The sequence below is a fragment of the Mandrillus leucophaeus genome, unplaced genomic scaffold (genome assembly GCF_000951045.1).
Source record: "Mandrillus leucophaeus isolate KB7577 unplaced genomic scaffold, Mleu.le_1.0 Scaffold530, whole genome shotgun sequence".
Taxonomy (NCBI): domain Eukaryota; kingdom Metazoa; phylum Chordata; class Mammalia; order Primates; family Cercopithecidae; genus Mandrillus; species Mandrillus leucophaeus.
Window position 1 is genome coordinate 455,190 of NW_012105698.1, and position 18,987 is coordinate 474,176.

General features: G+C 51.4%; 2 protein-coding genes across 6 annotated transcripts in view; one reads left to right on the plus strand and one right to left on the minus strand.

The window, feature by feature from the left end:
• The window catches only part of MAP3K3 (mitogen-activated protein kinase kinase kinase 3), a 62,880-nt gene extending 47,089 nt beyond the window's left edge, over positions 1–15,791 (plus strand). For 3 of the 4 annotated variants that reach the window (XM_011997068.1, XM_011997070.1, XM_011997067.1), the window contains 10 exons: positions 1,293–1,426; positions 5,058–5,131; positions 8,079–8,146; positions 8,340–8,432; positions 9,045–9,236; positions 9,769–9,917; positions 10,612–10,743; positions 11,227–11,356; positions 11,730–11,907; positions 13,044–15,791. In XM_011997068.1, coding sequence (XP_011852458.1) covers positions 1,293–1,426; positions 5,058–5,131; positions 8,079–8,146; positions 8,340–8,432; positions 9,045–9,236; positions 9,769–9,917; positions 10,612–10,743; positions 11,227–11,356; positions 11,730–11,907; positions 13,044–13,272 — 1,379 coding nt within the window. In that variant the 3' untranslated portion in view covers positions 13,273–15,791. The remainder of the gene's footprint in view (positions 1–1,292; positions 1,427–5,057; positions 5,132–8,078; positions 8,147–8,339; positions 8,433–9,044; positions 9,237–9,768; positions 9,918–10,611; positions 10,744–11,226; positions 11,357–11,729; positions 11,908–13,043) is intronic. The other variant, XM_011997069.1, reaches the window with a different exon arrangement.
• Positions 15,792–17,263: 1,472 nt separating this feature from the next.
• The window catches only part of LIMD2 (LIM domain containing 2), a 3,397-nt gene continuing 1,673 nt past the window's right edge, over positions 17,264–18,987 (minus strand). The window contains exons 2-5 of one of the 2 annotated variants that reach the window (XM_011997065.1): positions 18,717–18,808; positions 18,488–18,529; positions 18,260–18,399; positions 17,264–18,175 (exon numbers count right to left, since the gene is read on the minus strand). In XM_011997065.1, the coding sequence (XP_011852455.1) occupies positions 18,016–18,175; positions 18,260–18,399; positions 18,488–18,529; positions 18,717–18,758 (384 nt within the window). In that variant the 5' untranslated portion in view covers positions 18,759–18,808 and the 3' untranslated portion in view covers positions 17,264–18,015. Of the gene's footprint in view, positions 18,176–18,259; positions 18,400–18,487; positions 18,530–18,716; position 18,987 lie in introns of those variants that run through there. The other variant, XM_011997064.1, reaches the window with a different exon arrangement.

The window sequence follows — 18,987 nt, forward strand, 5'->3', positions numbered from 1 at the left end:
TTTGGTTTGTCTGGTAAGCTTAGGAAGGAAAAAAGATGCTTCATTTTTGTCTCCTCTGATCATGGAAAGCAACACAGCCAGTCAGAAAAAGCTCTTGGGCTAGGAGGAGGGAGGACCTGATTTCTTGGACTCAAACTCCCTTATGGCAGAAAAGCATTGCTCAATGACTTACATAGTATGTCTCTGCACACCTCTGTCATTCACTAACATTAGGATGATAAACCATTTCATCTAACAAGCTGATGTGGTGAAAATACCTGTGAATTGGTTTTATAGTCTCTTACCTGTAAAACATAAATAATTGTTTTTGGGTGTTTTGGGTTTTTTTTTTTTTTGAAGATTTAAGTTCCTTGAGTCTCCATTTCCTCCTCTGTTAAGTAAAGCAAATGCTTAGCTTTCAGGATTGTTGAAAGGATTAAGTGAAGTAACAAATGTTATAAAAATACCTTGTGGAATGCTTGCCACTTAACAGGCACTCAAAAAATATTTGCCAAACCTCTGTTGTAGGGATGTTGAAAATCAAATGAGGTTAATTACTGTGAATGTGTAACAAAAAGTAAAGCACCACATAAATGCAAGATAATATCATTACTCAGACCAGCCTGAGCAACATAGCGAGACCCTGTGTCAGTTTAAAAAAAAAAAAAAAAGGTGATATCATTACTCATAAACAGGAAGTGTGGGAGTGGGTAGGAATGGAGAAGGCTGCCTTTTGATCCTGGCCAGACCATAAGGAGGGTCTTTTTACCTGATACAGGTAGAGAACAAATAAGGGGAGACACTGGCTGGGGGAACAGGGCAGCAGAGAGAAATGCACAGGTATATTCAGTTACCTTTCCCTGGTCCCCACTCTCAAAATATTGCTGGGACCCAAAACTAAAGAGGACTAAGCTGATGCATTGAGCGGATGGGAGGAAATGATGTTAGTGCTCTAGAGGAAGAGAGATGGTGACATTATGAAGGAGTAATTATATATAAGAATTTTTTAAAAAGCTAGTCTGATTGCCAGCTAAAATTGGTCTCATAGGGGTTATTCTGGTTTCTGTTTTGTGCCAAGGTTTTTTTGGTCGGATATGCCGTAGTGCCTGCTCCATCTCTGGAGTTTGTTTCCTATTAGGAAGGGACTTTGTTTGCCTGAGGGAGCTGGCACATGCTGGATGTTGGTGCCATAACCCATCGGAGTCACATTCCTGACCTCTAGGGCCTAGTGTCTCTGAGTTGGCCCCATGCCTGCTCCTCTTGGGCCACACACCCTGGGCTCTATTGTTGAAAGCCTCCTTTATGTGCTCTAGGCTCCCAGAACCCTGGCCGAAGCTCACCTCCCCCTGGCTATGTTCCTGAGCGGCAGCAGCACATTGCCCGGCAGGGGTCCTACACCAGCATCAACAGTGAGGGGGAGTTCATCCCAGAGACCAGCGAGCAGTGCGTGAGTATAGAGGGGCTGGGATATGCCCATGGCCTGTATCAGCAGACCAGGGTCATAACAAGGGGCTCTCAGTAGTCACAGTGCAGAACTGAGGGACATGAACCACATTTGAAAGCTCTTTTATGAACTAGGCCTGCCCAAATATGGATTGTCCCTTTTTAAGGGCCAAATAACAATTTCTGCCAAAGATGGGATCTAAAGGATCTAAACTACGTAGTCTGTTTGCTGTTGGGTGAGCATTTAACAGATTTTCCTTCATCGTGGTCCTCTCATTGTTCCTACAGGCAGGCACCACCATGCCCAGCTCATTTCAGTAGTGTTTTAACATATGACTGGTTCTAAAGTGACAGGTTATGTTTTTCATTGGATATATTTTAGTTTTACTGTTACTTGATGAAAGATAGGGAGTAAACCATATCAAAATTATACTGTAGGATTGGTTAGTCTGACCATTTATGATGGTAGACAGTTGTATTAGTTATCTATTGCTCCATAACAAATTACCACAAACCTAGAGGCTTTAAACAATATACATTTATCATTTTCCAGGTTCCCTGGGTCAGGAGTCCAGGCATGACTCAAGTGAGTCCTCTGCTGAGGGTCACACAAAACTGCAATCAAGGTGTCAGCCAGGCTGCCTGCCTTTCTTGAGTTTGAGGCTCTCTTCTAAGCTTAGATGGTTATTAACAGAATTCAGTTTCTGTGGCTGTAGGACTGTGGTTCCTCTTTTCTTCTGAATGTCACCTAAGGGCTTCTCTGAGTTCCCTTCCTAGAGGCCACCTGGAGTTCCTTGCCATGGGGCCCTCTCACAACATGGCAGCTTCTTCAAGGCCAGCAGGAGAATCTCTTACTCCAGTCTGCAAAGATGGAGTCATAAAAATCACATAATCATAGGAATGAATGTTCTGTCTTCTTTGCCATAGTCTATTGGCAAGAAGCACATCACAGGTTCTACTTGCACTAAAGGGAAAGGCAGTTCATTGGAACTAATTGATAGAGGGAGCGATCACCTTAGGGTGTGTACCACAGTGGCTCAGCCATTTTAGTGGCTAACTTTTAAACTGGTGGCTTACTTGATGCAAATGGCAATTTGGCTTAGTGAACTCAGCAAGGGTGAGATCTCTAGCGTCATTCTGGTCTTTTCAATAAACTTGCTTTGATTGTAAAAGAAAAGGCTGCTCTTATACTTTCTGGGATTTGGCCTGAGAAGGGGAAATTTCTTAAGGGGAAAATATCCAACAGAAGGCCTGTGCTGTCACATGGGAGATTTTACAAAAAACTGATTCTCGTTAACTTTTCTTTCATTATTCAAACTATATAGGCTATGAGAAGTCCTTTGTATTCTTCTTCCTTCTATACTCCTGCCTTCCAGATAAATTCATGTTTGGAATAGTGACCTGGAGTGCTTCTAGCTGTAGATTTCCTTTTTGGGCGTTTTACTGACCACCCTTTCTGGTTTCTCTAACCAGGGCACTTCTGGATATCAGCTGTTTTAGGGGTGACTTGGGTGTAAAATCCCAAAGATTGCAGATGAGCTTGATTGCCCTCAGTCTGTGTCCCTTCCATGGTCCTATAATCTGCCCACTTCACTTTTTCACTTTACCTGCATGGCCCTGGAAGGCATGGGAGGATTTGACTCCTAGTGAGGACAGACTTTTAGAAAGAGGCCAAGGAAGGCAGTGGCTGGGGATTACCATGCTCCTCCCCCAGCGCCTGCCTCTTTAGCTGAAGAGAATTGCTCCTGGTAACGGGCTATTTGAGATCAATCTACTTAGCAGGAACAGACGTTGCATCGTATGTAATGAAAGAATATTCCAGTGTGACTTTACTGAAAAGTGAAAGTATGATAAGTTTATTTTGTTTTTTCTTTAATCAGGTTTAAGTAATTGCATCTATTTACTGATTTTTAGAATGAACAAAGCATGATTCATGTTAATTTTTTGGCCTAATTTTTCCAACAAAAATTATGCCAGTCCAGGCGCAGTGGCTCATACCTGTAATCCCAGCACTTTGGGAGGCCAAGGCAGGAGGATTGCTTGAGGTCAAGAGTTCAAGACCAGCCTGGGCAACATAGCAAGACCCTGACTTTACAAAAAAAAAAAAAATTTAATTAGCTGGGCATAGTGGCACACCTGCCTGTAGTCCCAGCTACTCAGGAGGCTGAGGTGGGAGGATCACTCGAGCCCAGGCTGCAGTGAACTGCACTCCAGCTTAGGTGACAGAATGAGATCCTGTCTCGAACAACAGCAACAACAACAAAATGCTAGCACAGTGTAACATCCTTCACTCCCTGCTTGACTTCTGACCATAAAGAACGTCATTTTTTACAAGGGCGTTCACAGGACTCAGCAGTTTTCCCCAAGGCGTCTCGTGAATCTTTGGTATTCTTCCTCCACCACACCTGCCCTGTTATTTATTTGTCCATTTTTGTCTTTTTCTGTTAACTGGTCTAAATTTGCCAAATACGCATCCGATGGATTGAAAGCAGTTCTTTCCCATGTTGGTTTCATCCACTTTGGCTATGCTATATCCTTAGCAACATTTGCAGTTTTACTTTGCAATGAATTTGCCTTGATTGGCAGATTTTTAAAAATCATATATGACAGCATGACCTAAAGCATTTGAAATTATGAGTGGGGATGGACCCTAGTATTAAATGGGAAAAAATGTTTGAGTTGGAAACTAATTTTATGGAGATTGTTAGTGAGTTTTCATAATTCTGATACTTTGTTTCCCTATGTAATTTTTTTTTTTTAGTTAATTAAAAAATTTAAACAGAAACAAGGTCTCACTATGTTGCCCAGGCTGGTCTTGAACTCCTGAGTGCAAGTGATCCTTCCCTCTCGGCCTCCCAAAGTGCTAGGATTACAGGCATGAGCCACCAAGCCCGGCCCCTATGTAATGTGTAACGTTGGAGCTCGGATAATCAATATTCTGAAATTGAAGACCACTCCCCCACCCCCACCCCCACTTTTGTGCAGAGAAAATGAAAGGGAGGACCTTCAGGACATTGATTGGAGCAAAAGTGATTCCAAAGGCCTTTTGTTGCTGCATTTGACCAGGGGCCAGAGAAATATTTTAATATATTTAGTTATCTATTACCTCTGCATTGGACCAGGAACTGGGACATTTTTGTTCCGGTATCAGCTGTGCACTAACTAGTTTTATGACTTTAGACAAGTCTTCTAACCTTTCTAGGCCTGTAGTGCTCATCTGTGAAATGAGGCAATACTTGTCTTTGTAAATTATAAATTATAGAGTGTAAACAGAAGCATTAGGGTCCCACCCAAACTCACTGGAAGGCTCAGCAGGGTAGTGCCATCTCCAGTACCAGGCTTCAGTGTTAATAAGCCAAGAACATGCCAACAAGAAAAGCAGAGCCTCTGCTTTGCTGTCCTGCTAGAGCTCCTTGGGATGACAGCCAAGCATTTTTCTCCCTCCTGGAAACTTGCCTTTTAAACTAAGGGGGAGGATGGTACCTTTCTAACCATTCTTCCCACTGCATGGGGAGAAAAAGGACACTTTTGTATTTTGACAAAAAGCCCATTTGCTGGCCCTTGCCATAAAACCTGGGTCACTGGGGGGAATTGGGGCTGGGGGGTGTGGCTTCATTGTTTGACTTGCCTTACAGATGCTGGATCCCCTGAGCAGTGCAGAAAATTCCTTGTCTGGAAGCTGCCAATCCTTGGACAGGTCAGCAGACAGGTATGGGACTGTGGGTGGCTTGGAGGGTAATGCATAGGCATTTTTGGAACTGATGGGTTGAGGAAGAAGAGTTAGCTCTGCAGACCCAGGGTTAAAGCATCATGCTTCTAGGAAAGCCTTCTCCTTAATTTCCCAAACACCACCAGAATGTTATGATTGCATAATTAAATGAATGTAATAATAGCTCATAAAATAGCAGCTCATTTATTAAGTACTTGCTTTGTTCTAAGTGCTTTACATGTTTTGACTTTCCACATAATATATGCCTTTCTCATTCTTTTGGCCTCACTGCTGTAATCTGAACTGAGAAGGAGTGGACTGTCAGTGTTTTAGGGGAAAAAATAAATTCTCATCCATTGTTTTACCACCATTTTTTATTCCAAGTGTTTTTGGTGGAGTAAGAAACTGAAACCCAAAAACAGAATATCCAGAATGCCTAGCGTACCACGCCACCTGCTTGGTGTATATCTCCTTCTTAAACTTTGGGAGGAAACAAGTGATGTCCTTTACATACCAAATAGAAAGGGTATGTTTGGAGAGGCCTTGATATTGATCTGGCCACTCCCTTGCCTATGCCTCATTATGCCCAAGAGCACTTTTGATCACCTCTGTCTGGGCTTAGGACTGTGTTCAGAGGCTATGGAGCAGGTTTGGGGATTTTTTTACTTTGTGTAACTGATTAATTGTTCATTTGGGTAGTGATATTGTGACTGTGGCTAAATTTGTGCATTGTCTTGCCTAATAGACCTAAGCACTGATGAGCACTGTCTTCCCTTTAGATATCATAGAATACAGTTATGGTTACTTGCTTTCCAATGTGTTGCCTTGTTTGGGGCTTGCTTTCCAACCAGGAGAGTAAGAAGACACAGGCAGGAGTGCCAGGGCTTGCTGTCATAGACTGAGGGCTCTGCCAAGACAGGGATTGACTCTGGCTTTGGACTATCTCCTAAGCTTTGGAGGGGAAAGGGGAGAGAAGAGGACTACGGAAGGTCTAGTAGTTGGGAAACGAGGGGGCAGCCCCCCTGTGCCACTGCCTTGAGAGTTTCAAACCTGTGGCCGCCGCAAAAGGCCAGTAAGCACTCTTGTATAAGGGAAAGGGCCATTCAGGTGGATGCTGGGAAAGATAGCTACATTTACCTGCCTCTGTATTCTTGGGTTTTTTCCTCTGTCCCTACAGTACTTTCTTTTCTTCTCATTGTGAATAACCTGGACCACTTCCTTGAGGTCCAGCCTGACTTGGGCTCAGGGCTCTCATCTTCCCTTCATGGAATCTGGGAAGGGGCATGAGATCTGGAGTCAGACAAACCTAGATGCAGTCCCAGCTCCACCAAATATTAGTTGAATGGCTTCAGACAAGTCTTTTAACCTCTCTGTTCCTGAGTTTCCCCATCTCCGAAATGGGATGGTGGTGATTAAGCTGAAAGAAAGATGCCTGGTTTAGCAGCAAGAACATAGACTTTGGGGTCAGAGACCTGGATTTAAAGTCTGGCCTTGAGGCACAGTGGCTCACGCCTATAATCCCAGCACTTTGGGAAGCCGAGGCAGGCGAATCATCTGAGGTCAGGAATTCGAGACTAGCCTGACAGGCATAGGGAAACCCCATCTCTGCTAAAAATGCAAAAAAAAAAAACAAAAAAAAAACACAAGTGCGGTGGCTCACGCCTGTAATCCCAGCACTTTGGAAGGCTGAGGTGGGTGGATCACGAGGTCAGGAGTTCAAGACCAGCCTGGCCAACATAGTGAAACCCTGTCTCTACTAAAAAATAAAAAAATAAAAAAAATAGCTGGACTTGGTGGCGGGCGCCTGTAATCCCAGCTCCTTGGGAGGCTGAGGCAGGAGAATCACTTGAACCCAGGAGGCAGAGGTTGCAGTGAACCGAGATCACCCCATTGCACTCCAGCCCGGGCAACAGTGTGAGACTCTGTCTCAAAAAAAAGCAAAAAAATTAGCCGGGCATGGTGGCACGTGCTTGTAGTCCCAGCTACTTGGGAGGCCAAGGCAGGAGAATAACTTGAACCCAGGAGGCGGAGGTTGCAGTGAGCCAAGATTGCACCACTGCACTCCAGCCTGGGTGACAGAGCGAGACTCCATCTCAAAAAAAAAAGAAAGTCTGGGTCTGGGCTCGGTGGCTCATGCCTGTAATCCCAGCACTTTGGGAGGCCGAGGTGGGCAGATCACAAGGTCAAGAGATCGAGATCATTCTGGCCAGTGGCGCGTGCCTGTAGTCCCAGCTCCTTGGGAGACTGAGGCAGGAGAATCGCTTGAACCCGTGAGGTGGAGGTTGCAGTAAGCTGAGATTGTGCTACTGCACTCCAGCCTGGCAGCAGAGCGAGACTCGGTCTCAAAAAAAAAAAAAAAAAAAAAAAGTCTGGCCCTGTCTTCCTAGCTCTGTCTTTGAGCAAGTAAATAGGGCTGTGTGTACCTAATCTGTAGGGGTGTCTGTGAACTCAGAAACAGCATAGCTGCTCAACAAGTGGATCTGCTATTATGTTATTTTTATTATATGGTATATTTGCTACTTCAGAGCGTTCTGAGGATTAAATGAGAAAAAACTCACTTTAGAAAATAGGTAAGAAAGCAGCAACCTATAAACGATGATGCTGTGGCTATTTTTATTACTCCCTGGGCAAAGGATTCTCTTGGAGCTCTTTTCTTGTTACAGAGGTGGGAAGAAAGGCCAAGGAGGGAGAAGGCTGTGCAGCCAGGCTGGAGTTGGGTCAGATGGGGGAGATTTACCACTCAGGGTGCTGTCAAATTTGGGTCACAGACTAGTGAAGGGAGAGTGGAGAAAGCAGGAGCTGGGCTCAGGAAAGGGCTGTTTCCCGCAAAATCTGCTTCCCCCACCTAACGCTGTGGCAGAGATTAGAAAGGGAGACTGCCTGGATGCCCTGCTGGGTTGCTGTAGAAATGTGCAGGGAGTCCGTTTTTTCTTTTTGTTTTCTCCAGCCCGTCCTTCCGGAAATCACGAATGTCCCGTGCCCAGAGCTTCCCTGACAATAGACAGGAATACTCAGGTGAGTTCACAGAGCCTGGGTGGGCAATGCAGGGTGTCTGGGTGGGGCCTCAGGTGGCTCTGCTTCAACTGTTCTGAGTCAGTAGCTCTCCTTGGGCTTGCTGCTTTGAGGTCTTAGGTGACTTGGGGACTTGGGGGCTTAAGTGGCTCACATTGACCTACCCAGAAGCCAGTGATTCCCCCATCTTACTCAGATCGGGAAACTCAGCTCTATGACAAAGGGGTCAAAGGTGGAACCTACCCCCGCCGCTACCATGTGTCAGTGCACCACAAGGACTACAGTGATGGTGAGTGCTCCTTCACCTGCTCCCTGCTGGCTGCCTCAAGAAAGGACGAGCCGCCATAAGGAGGGTGGGCTCGTCCATGCAATGCCTGTATTTTCCTTCATTCCTGAGGAATTGTGGCTCAGACTTGAGGCACGGGAGACAGGAAAAAAAAACAGGGAAGATAGTATTTGTAGACCAGAATGCTGCCACTGGGAACTCTGACCTTGGTTGGAGCCAATGGTGTGCTCCAGGGGCACCATCTCTCCCATGCCCTCTTCTGCCCCACAGCAGCAGGTGGCCTGGGGCTCTACAGAGGGGTAAGGAGTAGGATACAAGGAAATCAGTGCCTTTGGGTGTGGCTTGGCCTTCCAAGCAATTGGGAGCCCACGGGCCAGCCATGCACCTTCCCTTTGGCCGGATCTCCCTGAACCAGACTACTTCCTAGTTTCTGCTTTTGTCCTGATTCTTGGAGTGCTTGGGACAGCAGCCTCTGTGGAATGAGTCAGGTGGGAGGGCGGACAGGATGGGCTGGAGCTGGTATTATCTATCACTTCTGGCTCAGACCTGGTTTGTACATTCAGCCTTGTAGCCCGGGGTGTGACTTGCTCTACTCTGGCCCTTGCACCCTTTCAGGCAGAAGAACATTTCCCCGAATACGGCGTCATCAAGGCAACTTGTTCACCCTGGTGCCCTCCAGCCGCTCCCTGAGCACAAATGGCGAGAACATGGGTCTGGCTGTGCAATACCTGGACCCCCGTGGGCGCCTGCGGAGTGCAGACAGCGAGAATGCCCTCTCTGTGCAGGAGAGGAATGTGCCAACCAAGTGTGAGGAGCTGTCCCTGGCTAGGAGGAGACTGCCAAGGCGGTCTCAGACAAGCTACAGGGGCATAACAGCTGGGCCCCTTGGACCCTTAGGCTCAGCAGGTGGTGGCTTTGGCCCACATGCACCACACGGGATAAGCCTTGGAGTGCCTGAAGCCTGGCTCCACTGTTGTGTGATGAGCCTCTTCTCCTCTCTGATCTTTAGTTTTTCCATGTTTAAACTAGGGAAGAGGACACCCTTCATCCCTGCCATATTAAGATATTTAGGGGCTTTGGAAGGAAATGTATTTATCAATGCAGAAGAGCATTTAATCATGACTTCAGCCAATCCTCTGCTTCTTAAGACTCTGACTTCAGGTCCGAGTGACTAGGGCTCTGGGCTTGCTCTAGATTGTGGTGGAGATGCTCTTCTAAGAGAAGATGTGATGGTGCTGGGTGAGGGGGAGCCTGAGCCAGAGGCCCTGTTCCTGGAGAATGAAGGGGATATTCATAAATAATGTACACAAAGTAACTCTTTCCTTCTGCTCTCCTGTAGCTCCCAGTGCCCCCATCAATTGGCGCCGGGGAAAGCTCCTGGGCCAGGGTGCCTTCGGCAGGGTCTATTTGTGCTATGACGTGGACACGGGACGTGAACTTGCTTCCAAGCAGGTCCAGTTTGACCCAGACAGTCCTGAGACAAGCAAGGTACACTTTCCCCATGGTCTGACTTCCAGTTCCCTCCTTTCAACAGAAATGCCTGTCTCACCACACAGAGTAGTTGCTTGAGATGCTGTAGGTTGCTTCCTCTGTCATTCTTCCCAAACTCCCTTTCTGTCCATCCTGGCACCAGCCACAGGGTGAAAGGACTGTGGTCTGAAGAGCACTAAGCACCTGGTGGGAGGGATCAGGTACAAGGAACTAAGCTGATGCCAAAGTACCAAGTAACCCAAACTGAGAGGTGATGACCTGTGCCACAAAGGGGACTCCCTGCCCTCCCCCAGACAAGTATATCTCCCCAGCCCTCAGCCCAGGAAGGAGCTGTGGGGCTCCTTCACTTGGTCCAGCTCTAAAGGAGGAATCATATGGCCTGGCTTTGCAGTTCAGCTTTCAGCGTGGCTGACACTTCAAGTTGAGTGGACCAACAGCAGTTACCTTAACTAAGCACCCACAGCCCCTTCTCCCACCTCCCTGCTTCCTTCCACCCATGGGAGTGCCACCATCCCAAGGCCTGCCCAGCATTGTGGCCGAGGGCTAGACAGTTAAGAGAGTCCCCCTTTTCTCCAGCTGCAGTTCCCAAGGCAGACCCCTGTGAGGCCACTAACTAGGGCAAGCTGAGCTGAACCCAAGCGGGCAGAACTGGGGCCCTGAGAGCTGAGGCGACCACTGACCCCTCCCCTAGGAGGTGAGTGCTCTGGAGTGCGAGATCCAGTTGCTAAAGAACTTGCAGCATGAGCGCATCGTGCAGTACTATGGCTGTCTGCGGGACCGTGCTGAGAAGACCCTGACCATCTTCATGGAGTACATGCCAGGGGTACGTGCCCCTTGAATACATGTGAGACACACACAAAATAGGGCCTGACCTGGGGGCTGGGGCCTGCAGGATAGGGGTCACTTTGGATAGGAGTTTGAACACCTGAGACTCCAGAGGCCCAGAGGAGCAAAGTGAGGTGATGGTGGGACTTGGAGTCAGGAGGGCCCCATCTCAGGCTGCAGTGGGAGTATGAGATGACAGCTGTCCTAGGTCCAGCCCTCCCCTGAGGCATGCAGGGCTGGCCCACTATCCAGTAAATGCAGCCTTCAGCTGGAGCTCCTGGATTTGGGTGGCGCGCTGCTTGGGAAGGAGTTATGGTACTCTCTTTTCCAAAGTGCCTGACAGCTCCTGGCAAAATGCCCTGCACAGCCAAATAGGAATTGAACAAATCACTCCTTTGCTGCCATACTGGGGGCTGGAATGGGCTTGCCCCTCCACTAGCCCTCCCCTGAGGGGACTCCTCTGACTCCTTGTGGCTGCCAGGGCTCGGTGAAAGACCAGTTGAAGGCTTATGGTGCTCTGACAGAGAGCGTGACCCGAAAGTACACGCGACAGATCCTGGAGGGCATGTCCTACCTGCACAGCAACATGATCGTTCACCGGGACATTAAGGGTGAGCAGGGCCAGGATGTGTGGAGTCCCCAGGACCTGGGTTCAAGTCTGCCATTGAGTGCCTGCAGGGGCCAATCACTTAACCATTCTGAACTTTATGAAAAGTGGGACCCCAGTTGTTTCCTTGAGGAACTGGTGAGAAGATTGGTTGAGCAATATGGGAAAATATTGCCTCTACATGTTGACCATGGAGATGGTCATTTGTGTGGTAGATCTGAGATTCCCCTTCATTAAATCCTTTGCCCCTTGCAGTTCATGTCTAATTCAGTGGTAGCCCCGCCCTCTCTACCAGCTCTCAGTGACCTGGGGGTGGAGAGGATGGGAGAAAATGCAAGAGGGTCCAGGGTTGCAGCCTCTGCCCTTTCATGCCTCAGGAGCCAACATCCTCCGAGACTCTGCTGGGAATGTAAAGCTGGGGGACTTTGGGGCCAGCAAACGCCTGCAGACGATCTGTATGTCGGGGACGGGCATGCGCTCCGTCACTGGCACACCCTACTGGATGAGCCCTGAGGTGATCAGCGGCGAGGGCTATGGAAGGAAAGCAGACGTGTGGTGAGCACTGGGACATGCAGAACCCCTTCTCCCACCCAGGCCGTAGTGGCCCTCCATTAGGAACACACCCTGGGGACTTTGTGGTGTGGCAGGAGGGAATGCGCCCAGGGCCCAGGCTGCAGTGTGTGCAAGGGTATTGTTCGGTGCAGTAGCACACACACCAGATGGCTGGTGTTTTTACCCCAGATCAAAGCACACTCCATTAGAGTTGGGAACTTAGGCCATGGAAAACATCCCTTATGTTTGCTAAATCTCTTAAGGAAGCAGGATCCACTCTGAAGGCCTGAAGGCTTGGACCAGTCTCTCAACAGGAGCAGGTTTCTGTCCCTTCTCCTAGCACCCAAGACAGTTTGCACTTGCTCGACATAACCTTGTGTCTATCCCCTGAAATGGCCGCTAAGTCATGAGAGCTTCTCCCCTTGGAAAGCTATTGTGGTGGGCTGAATAATGTCCCCGCAAAGATGTCCACTGCCTAATCCCTGGATCTGTAAATGTGATTGTATATAGCAAAGGGCCTTTGCAGATAGGATTAGGTTAAGGGTTTTGAGATGGGTGGATTATCCTGGATTAAGGGTCCTTATAGAAGGGTCTCAGGAGGTCAGAGTGGCTAATAGGAGGTGAGACGATGGAAGCAAGAGGTTGGAGTAATACAAGGAGGGGACCATGGGCCACGAAATGCAGGTGGCCTCTAGAACCCAGGAAAGGCAAGGAAACAGATTCTCTCCTCAGAGCCTCCGACAGGAACCAGCCCTGCCGCCACCTTGACTTCAGTCCTGTGAGACTGATTTTAGACCTCTGACCTTCAGAACTGTAAGATGATGCATTTCTGTTGTTCTCCTGCCTCTTAAGTTTGTGGTCATTTGTTAGAGCAGCTGTGGGTAGCTAATACAGTTATTGTAGAGTTCTTTCTATCAAGGCTGTGATTCTCTTTTTCCCAGTTTCAAGAAGTGCCCAGGTGTGTGGTGAGTGTAGGTCCACGAAGCCCAGGTGGACAGGGATCCAAGCTGAGGTATCCGTCAGCTTGGCCTGTCTTGCACCTCATCATGCTCTGAGAAAGGCGCCTCCTTCTGCAGTGGTGGGCAGGACAGCTGGGAGTCTAGGGCTGGCTGAGGGGTGACACAGGGTTCTCTTTACAGGAGCCTGGGCTGCACTGTGGTGGAGATGCTGACAGAGAAACCACCATGGGCAGAGTATGAAGCTATGGCCGCCATCTTCAAGATTGCCACCCAGCCCACCAATCCTCAGCTGCCCTCCCACATCTCTGAACATGGCCGGGACTTCCTGAGGCGCATTTTTGTGGAGGCTCGCCAGAGACCTTCAGCTGAGGAGCTGCTCACACACCACTTTGCACAGCTCATGTACTGAGCTCATGGCCACGCAGCTGCCGGTTGCCCTTTGCTGCATGGCAGGGGGCTGCTGCAGGGCTCAGTGAAGTTGCTGCTTCTCCCAGGCAAGGCTGTGGACCATGGAGTGGCAGCCCAGCCATTGTCGGTCTGTGCCCCTTCCGCCACTGGGGCTCAGAGCCGGGGTGGGGTGGCTGCAGCCTCAGGACTGGGAGCCCCCAGCCAGTCAGATCCAGGAGCTCCAGTGTCCTGAGCTCAGCGTGGAGGGGTAGGGGCTGGAAACAGTGTGCAAGGCGGCCATGGGCCCCACCCTGGGGGATGTGTCCTGACACTGCAATCGGCACCGAAGCCCAGAGGGTCTGGGGGCACGGGACTGATGCCAGGGTATGAAGAGTGTTATTTTCATTCAAAGTGTTATTTTGTTTTTCCTTCCAATGTCTGGAGACCACCGGGGCGTCTCTGGGCTGGATGAGCTCCCAAAAGCCTGAGGGAAAGGCCAGCACTCGCTAGCAGTGGCAGGCAGAGGCCCAGGCTGCCGTCCCCTAGAGCCCAGGTTGGCTCTGCCAGTCCTGTCCTTTACCAAAGATGAATGAAGCAAATGTCATGCTGCCTTATTCAGGGAAGGAGGAGCCTGTCCTGCTTGTGGCATGACCCTGCCTCTCCCAGGCAGGGGCCCGCAATGTGGAACTGCTGCCACTGAGGGGGGATCCAGTTTTGTCAATGCAGTTGTCTCTGTTTTACAAGTTGGAGTCACTCTTACGCTGTACCCAGTTTCTAAACTGGAGACTGTGTGTGCCCTCTGGGTTCTGAGTACCCCTGCTGTGGGCTTGGGCCTAGGCTGCATTGGAAAGAGCTGAAGGTTGTGGCCTTTGTGCTCCTGGCCCAGTCTTTGTTCCCCCACTGGAGCAGAAGGGGAGATGGACCACACAGTGGGGGCATCTGGCCCGGCTGGTGCCCTGATCCCAGAGATCCCGAGGAGGTGTCTCAGGCTGTCTCAGTCGGGACCTGCTAGGCCAGAGCCCACTCCATCTGGTAGAAGGGAAAGCCCATGTGCTACCACCAGCTGTGTCCAAAACCGCCAGCTCTCTTCTTCCATAGCCAGCCTTGCCCATCCCCTTGAGGTCTCAACCCCTTTCCCTTGTAGCTACTCCCCTGGAGGGGGAATGGCAGCATGGGTTGGGGAAACAGCATCTCCAAGCAGCTTAGAGTTGGCCGTATTTACCTCAGCCTGGGTGCTGGTCCTTTCTTCCGGCCCCTCCCCTCCAAAATGTGCCTATTGCTAGAGCTCCTCCCTCTCAACACCCAGTTTCCTTGGGAGTTGTCATTAAAGGAAAAAAAAAAAAGCCAGTGCCCAGGGATGGGCGTCTCCAGGGAGCTGGGGATTAGTGCCAGGCAGCCCTGCCAGCCATGCCTATATCCCCACGGGCACAGAACAAGCCAAAGCCTTCGTTGTATGTTGACGATGCACTTTTATGAATGTAGTTTCTATCGCTGTTTTTAGCCTTTTCACATCATGTAATGTGAGGCCTTGTACTTGTTAATTTATATCTCAGATCATATTTGATGGTTTTTATATATATCAATTCTAGACTGTTACAGGTGATGGACGCCTCGAGAGAGAGAAGAGAAAATGAAAGCAGCTGGTTTTGCAGAAATGTGTGTCGCATGCGCCAGTTGGGCCTGGACCCTCCTGTGTCCATCCCTTTTCCCCCAGGGCATCTATCAGCCCCTGTACCCCACACTGCCCTCTGAAGACAGCACAGGCTCCTGCTTCCACCTCGGCCCTTGCCCAGGGTGGGGCCTGGCCCTCATCTCGACCAAAGCTGCTGTGTGGCAGCTCGGCCTCTCCACGACCCCATCCTGCTGGCTGCACACACTTCCTGGCCCGCACCCCCATCCCCAGTCCCTGTTCCCCAAGAGGATACAGAGCACGGTGCTGGCTGACTCGACTGTGTCCCAGGTTCAGGCTCTTACAGAGCTCTACCCCCTGGGGTCTTACCTCACTGGGAATGTGTTTTGAAAATGAAGACAAGCCAACAAACCCTGCACTCCAAAAAAGCAAAACAGATCCTAATTTTTTTGTGCCAAAAACTGTGGACATGCTGGCTCAGCATCCTCAGGACCAAGTTGTTGCTTAATTTTAATTTATTGTTTTTTAATAACTAATCCAGATAAAAAGTTGTGGGGCTTCAGGGTGACCTGGGCCCAAAGGTTCTGAAGGGCAGTTTCCTGGCAGCCCCAGGCTTGCTGTGGGAAGGGGCCGTGCCATCACTCTCATCATTCCATGGGGTGTGTCTGCCTGGGTCAACTCCACATGGAGAGGCCAGGGCTGGGGACAGTCCGCACTCTGCCGCCCTCCTGCCCCTCCTGTGCACCCCAGCTCTGTGTCTGTTTGAATTGTGGATCGTGTAGCCATGGTTATTGTGGAACTGTGGAACCTGCAGCCATAGTTATTTGACTATATCTTGACCGAGGGCTTGCAGTGCAAAGCCAGGCCAGTGTTGCGCATTACTTACAATAAAAGGGATCATTTATATCAGAGGGGTCCTGTGGCAGTACTTTCGGTTGTGGGAGGTGGAGGTAGGTTTGTGTCTGGCGGGGGCCAGGTATGGTGCTTGGCAACAAGCTTGGGCCTCTCAAGCAGAAGAGAAATTGATTCCAAGTAGAGGGGTCCTGGGGTGACCTGGCTGGTACCACCGTCAGCCCAGAGGTATCTGCCCCTTTCCTCCACTTGCCCCTCCAGGAGCTCCACTGGGGTGGTCCCAACAGGGCTGATTTGTCAAGGTGGCACTGTTGGCCCTCATGACCTGAATGTCACCAGTGGCTGGGTTCCCGGAGCCTTCATGACATTTGATAGGGTCTTCCTGCCCCAGAGGACTTTCTTCAGTCCCACCTTTGCAGGGCAGGGGTCAGGTGCCTCCAAGAGCCACCTCTCTAGTACCCCCTTGTGGTCATCTGCTACTGTTGCTTAACAGAACCAAGACAGTCGTCGTTGCCATCTGAGACCTCTGGTGCAGGAAGTTGGCCTGCCCCTAGAGGCTCTGAGCCACTCGCTTTACACCTGGAAGGACCCAGGCCTGGGGCAGCATCTCTGCTGAGTATTTGCTCTGCTCCCTCGAGGAGCAGTGCCTGCCTCAGCACAGTGGCTCATGTGATACCGGAGCCTGTGGCCCGGCTCCCTGCCCTGTTCCATGGGGAGGCCACTTAGGAACCCAGGCAGTTGTGTGGTGTGGTGGCAGCAAACTCTCTTAAGAGTCTCTGTTCTCATCAGTCCCACATATGGAGACACCAGGAAGTTGAATCTGGAGCGAGACAACCCAGACTTCCTGCCTATGTCCCACGGGGGCGCCCTCAGGTCCTCCCAGCTTGCCTGCTTTGCCCTGCTGTGAACTCATCCCTCATTGTCCCTGGGTTTTCAGAGGAGCAGATGTAGTTTCTTTTTGGACTTCCTGGGATAGTAGCTGTGACTGTCCCTCCCCAGAGCTTGAAAAGGCAAGGGGATGATGAGGAGGGACAATCCGGGGGTCACTAAAACCTTGGGCAGCACTTGCTGGGTCTACTGGTTCCTGCCATTCTTCGCTAACTTCCAGGTCAAAGGGCTGAGAAGAAGGGAGGGAGCTAGACAGCTGGAACCAGCCAGGGAATATGGCAGCTCGCACCCCAGGCACTGAAGTGTAGCAAGGACAGGCACCATCACCCACTGGCAGCCTGGCCCTCCCGCTCTCAGGCCTCTTCACAATGGGGTGCATATGGTAAGTCGGTGGGTGTGAACCAACCCAAAACTGAGGGGCGAAGTGGAGTTTCAGTTCCAAAACCACTGTGGTGTGACAGCATGGAGCCCTGGCTGTGAAGAGGACCCCTCCCATTTTTCAGTGTTGTGTCAGGGAACTGACACCCACTTCTAGCCCCCTACCCCCATCCGGGCCAAGGTACTCCGGGCTGGCCCTGTCCCCGCAAGCCCTCCCCATGGTGAGTTTGCACCCTTTCTGCGACAAATCCCCCAGCAGGCCACACAATAGAGAATCTGGATCTATTGAAACATGTTTAAAACAGGGTTGGTCACAACAGTCAGGATGGGCAGAAACGGGAGTGGGGGAGGGGAGTGGGGCCGCACCAGCCCCTGCCAGTGCCTGAGGCTGCAGCCTGGTGAGTGCTTTTGCTTCTGCTTCTCCATGCTGGTGGTTCGAGATGGTCCCAAGCCCCACTGGGGCAGGCCCTGCCTTGCCCTGCAGAGGCAGGGTGGCTCCACTTCCCCATCCCCTCCCCCATGGGCTGCAGGGGCATTTATGAGGCCCAACAGGTGGCACTGTGGCGCTCCTTCCTCCCTGTCTCCGTGGCTCAGAACCAGGTTAAGGATAGAGGTAGATGGGCAGATGTGGGGGCCACACTGTCTCCGGTGGCAGTGAGGGAGCTTGGGACCCTGAGCGGGGCATGCTGACTCCTTGCTGGAGAAAAGGCACCTAGATAGGGAAGCTGGGTTTGGGAGCCTCCCAGGGGGTCCTGGGGTAAGGTGGGGATGGTGGCTGAACGAAGCAGGAAGCAGGGTGGTGGGCAGACCCCAATCCTGGTTCCCAAACCCTCACCGGCTGCGGGAGAAGGAGGAAGAAAGGAATCCTGGAGCAGAGCCCTGCCCTGGGCCCCTCCGCCTGAGCAAGCCTCATCCCCTTCCCACCTGGCCCCCACGCAAGCCCAGCTCCACCTCCTTCCCATCTTCCCCCTGCCGGCTCCAGGCCCTCCGCAGAGGGGGTGGAAGGTTGCAGAGGCCTCAGGCCGTCTTGGTGCCGGGGTCCACCTCCTTGTGGGCCCAGAGCTCCTTGTGTTGCTTGCGGCCAAACCCCTCGTCGTAGTTGCCTTTGCTCTTAAACAGCTGCTGGAAGTGGGGTTTGCAGTAGAACTCCCCGTGCAGCGCGGCATAGCTGCCCAGGCTGCAGAAGCCAAACGGCGTCAGGTCAGGCCAGGTCGGGGCTGGGTTGGCAGGCGAGGCGGGGGCGGGCAGGGCAGGGGCGCACCTGAGCTTGGTGTGACAGTGCTTGCAGCAGAAGCAAGAGTTGTGGAAAATGAGCTTGTCAGCCACCAGCCGCTCCATGGGGTACACGGTCTTCTGGCAGGCGGCGCAGGTCTCCTTCACCTGGGCCCGCAGGCTGAAGGACTGTGCGGGGGGCTCAGCCAGGTGCTGCCCCAGTGCCCATCCCGCTCCCTCACACCCCTCCTCCCGCACACCGGCCCCAGGCCCCTACCTTGGAGCGCTGCACCGTGCTGCTGCCGCCGCCTTTGACGTCCTGAGGGAGAGGGGCAGTCAGGGCAGGAGCAGCTCCGGGAGGCCCTGGACCAGGGCTGCAGCCATCAGCCCAAGGCCTAGGGACGCGCCGCAGGGGGCAAAGGGGGCCGGCAAACTCTGGAGCCTCTCCCCTTTTCCCCAGGCCAGGCTCCCGTCTGGCGGGTCCTCCCACCCGGCCGGGCACTTACATGAGAGGGGGTGGCCTGGGCGGCTCCTGCAGCCTGGAACATGGCTTGTTGGAGGTGGAAGCCTCGGGTGGAGACGCGGCACCCGCTGGGTTCTGCAAGGGGAAGTCAGTCGGGAGGGCCCCGCCAGTCCGGCCCCAGCCTGCAGGGTGGGGGGTGTTGACAGGCAGGGGCTGGGGGGATTGCGGTTGGGACTTTCCCTAAGTCATTTCCTGTTGCTCTTGGTCTTGCCACTTCCGCCCCTCCCCCACCTCCCCCACCCCTGCTCCCCAGA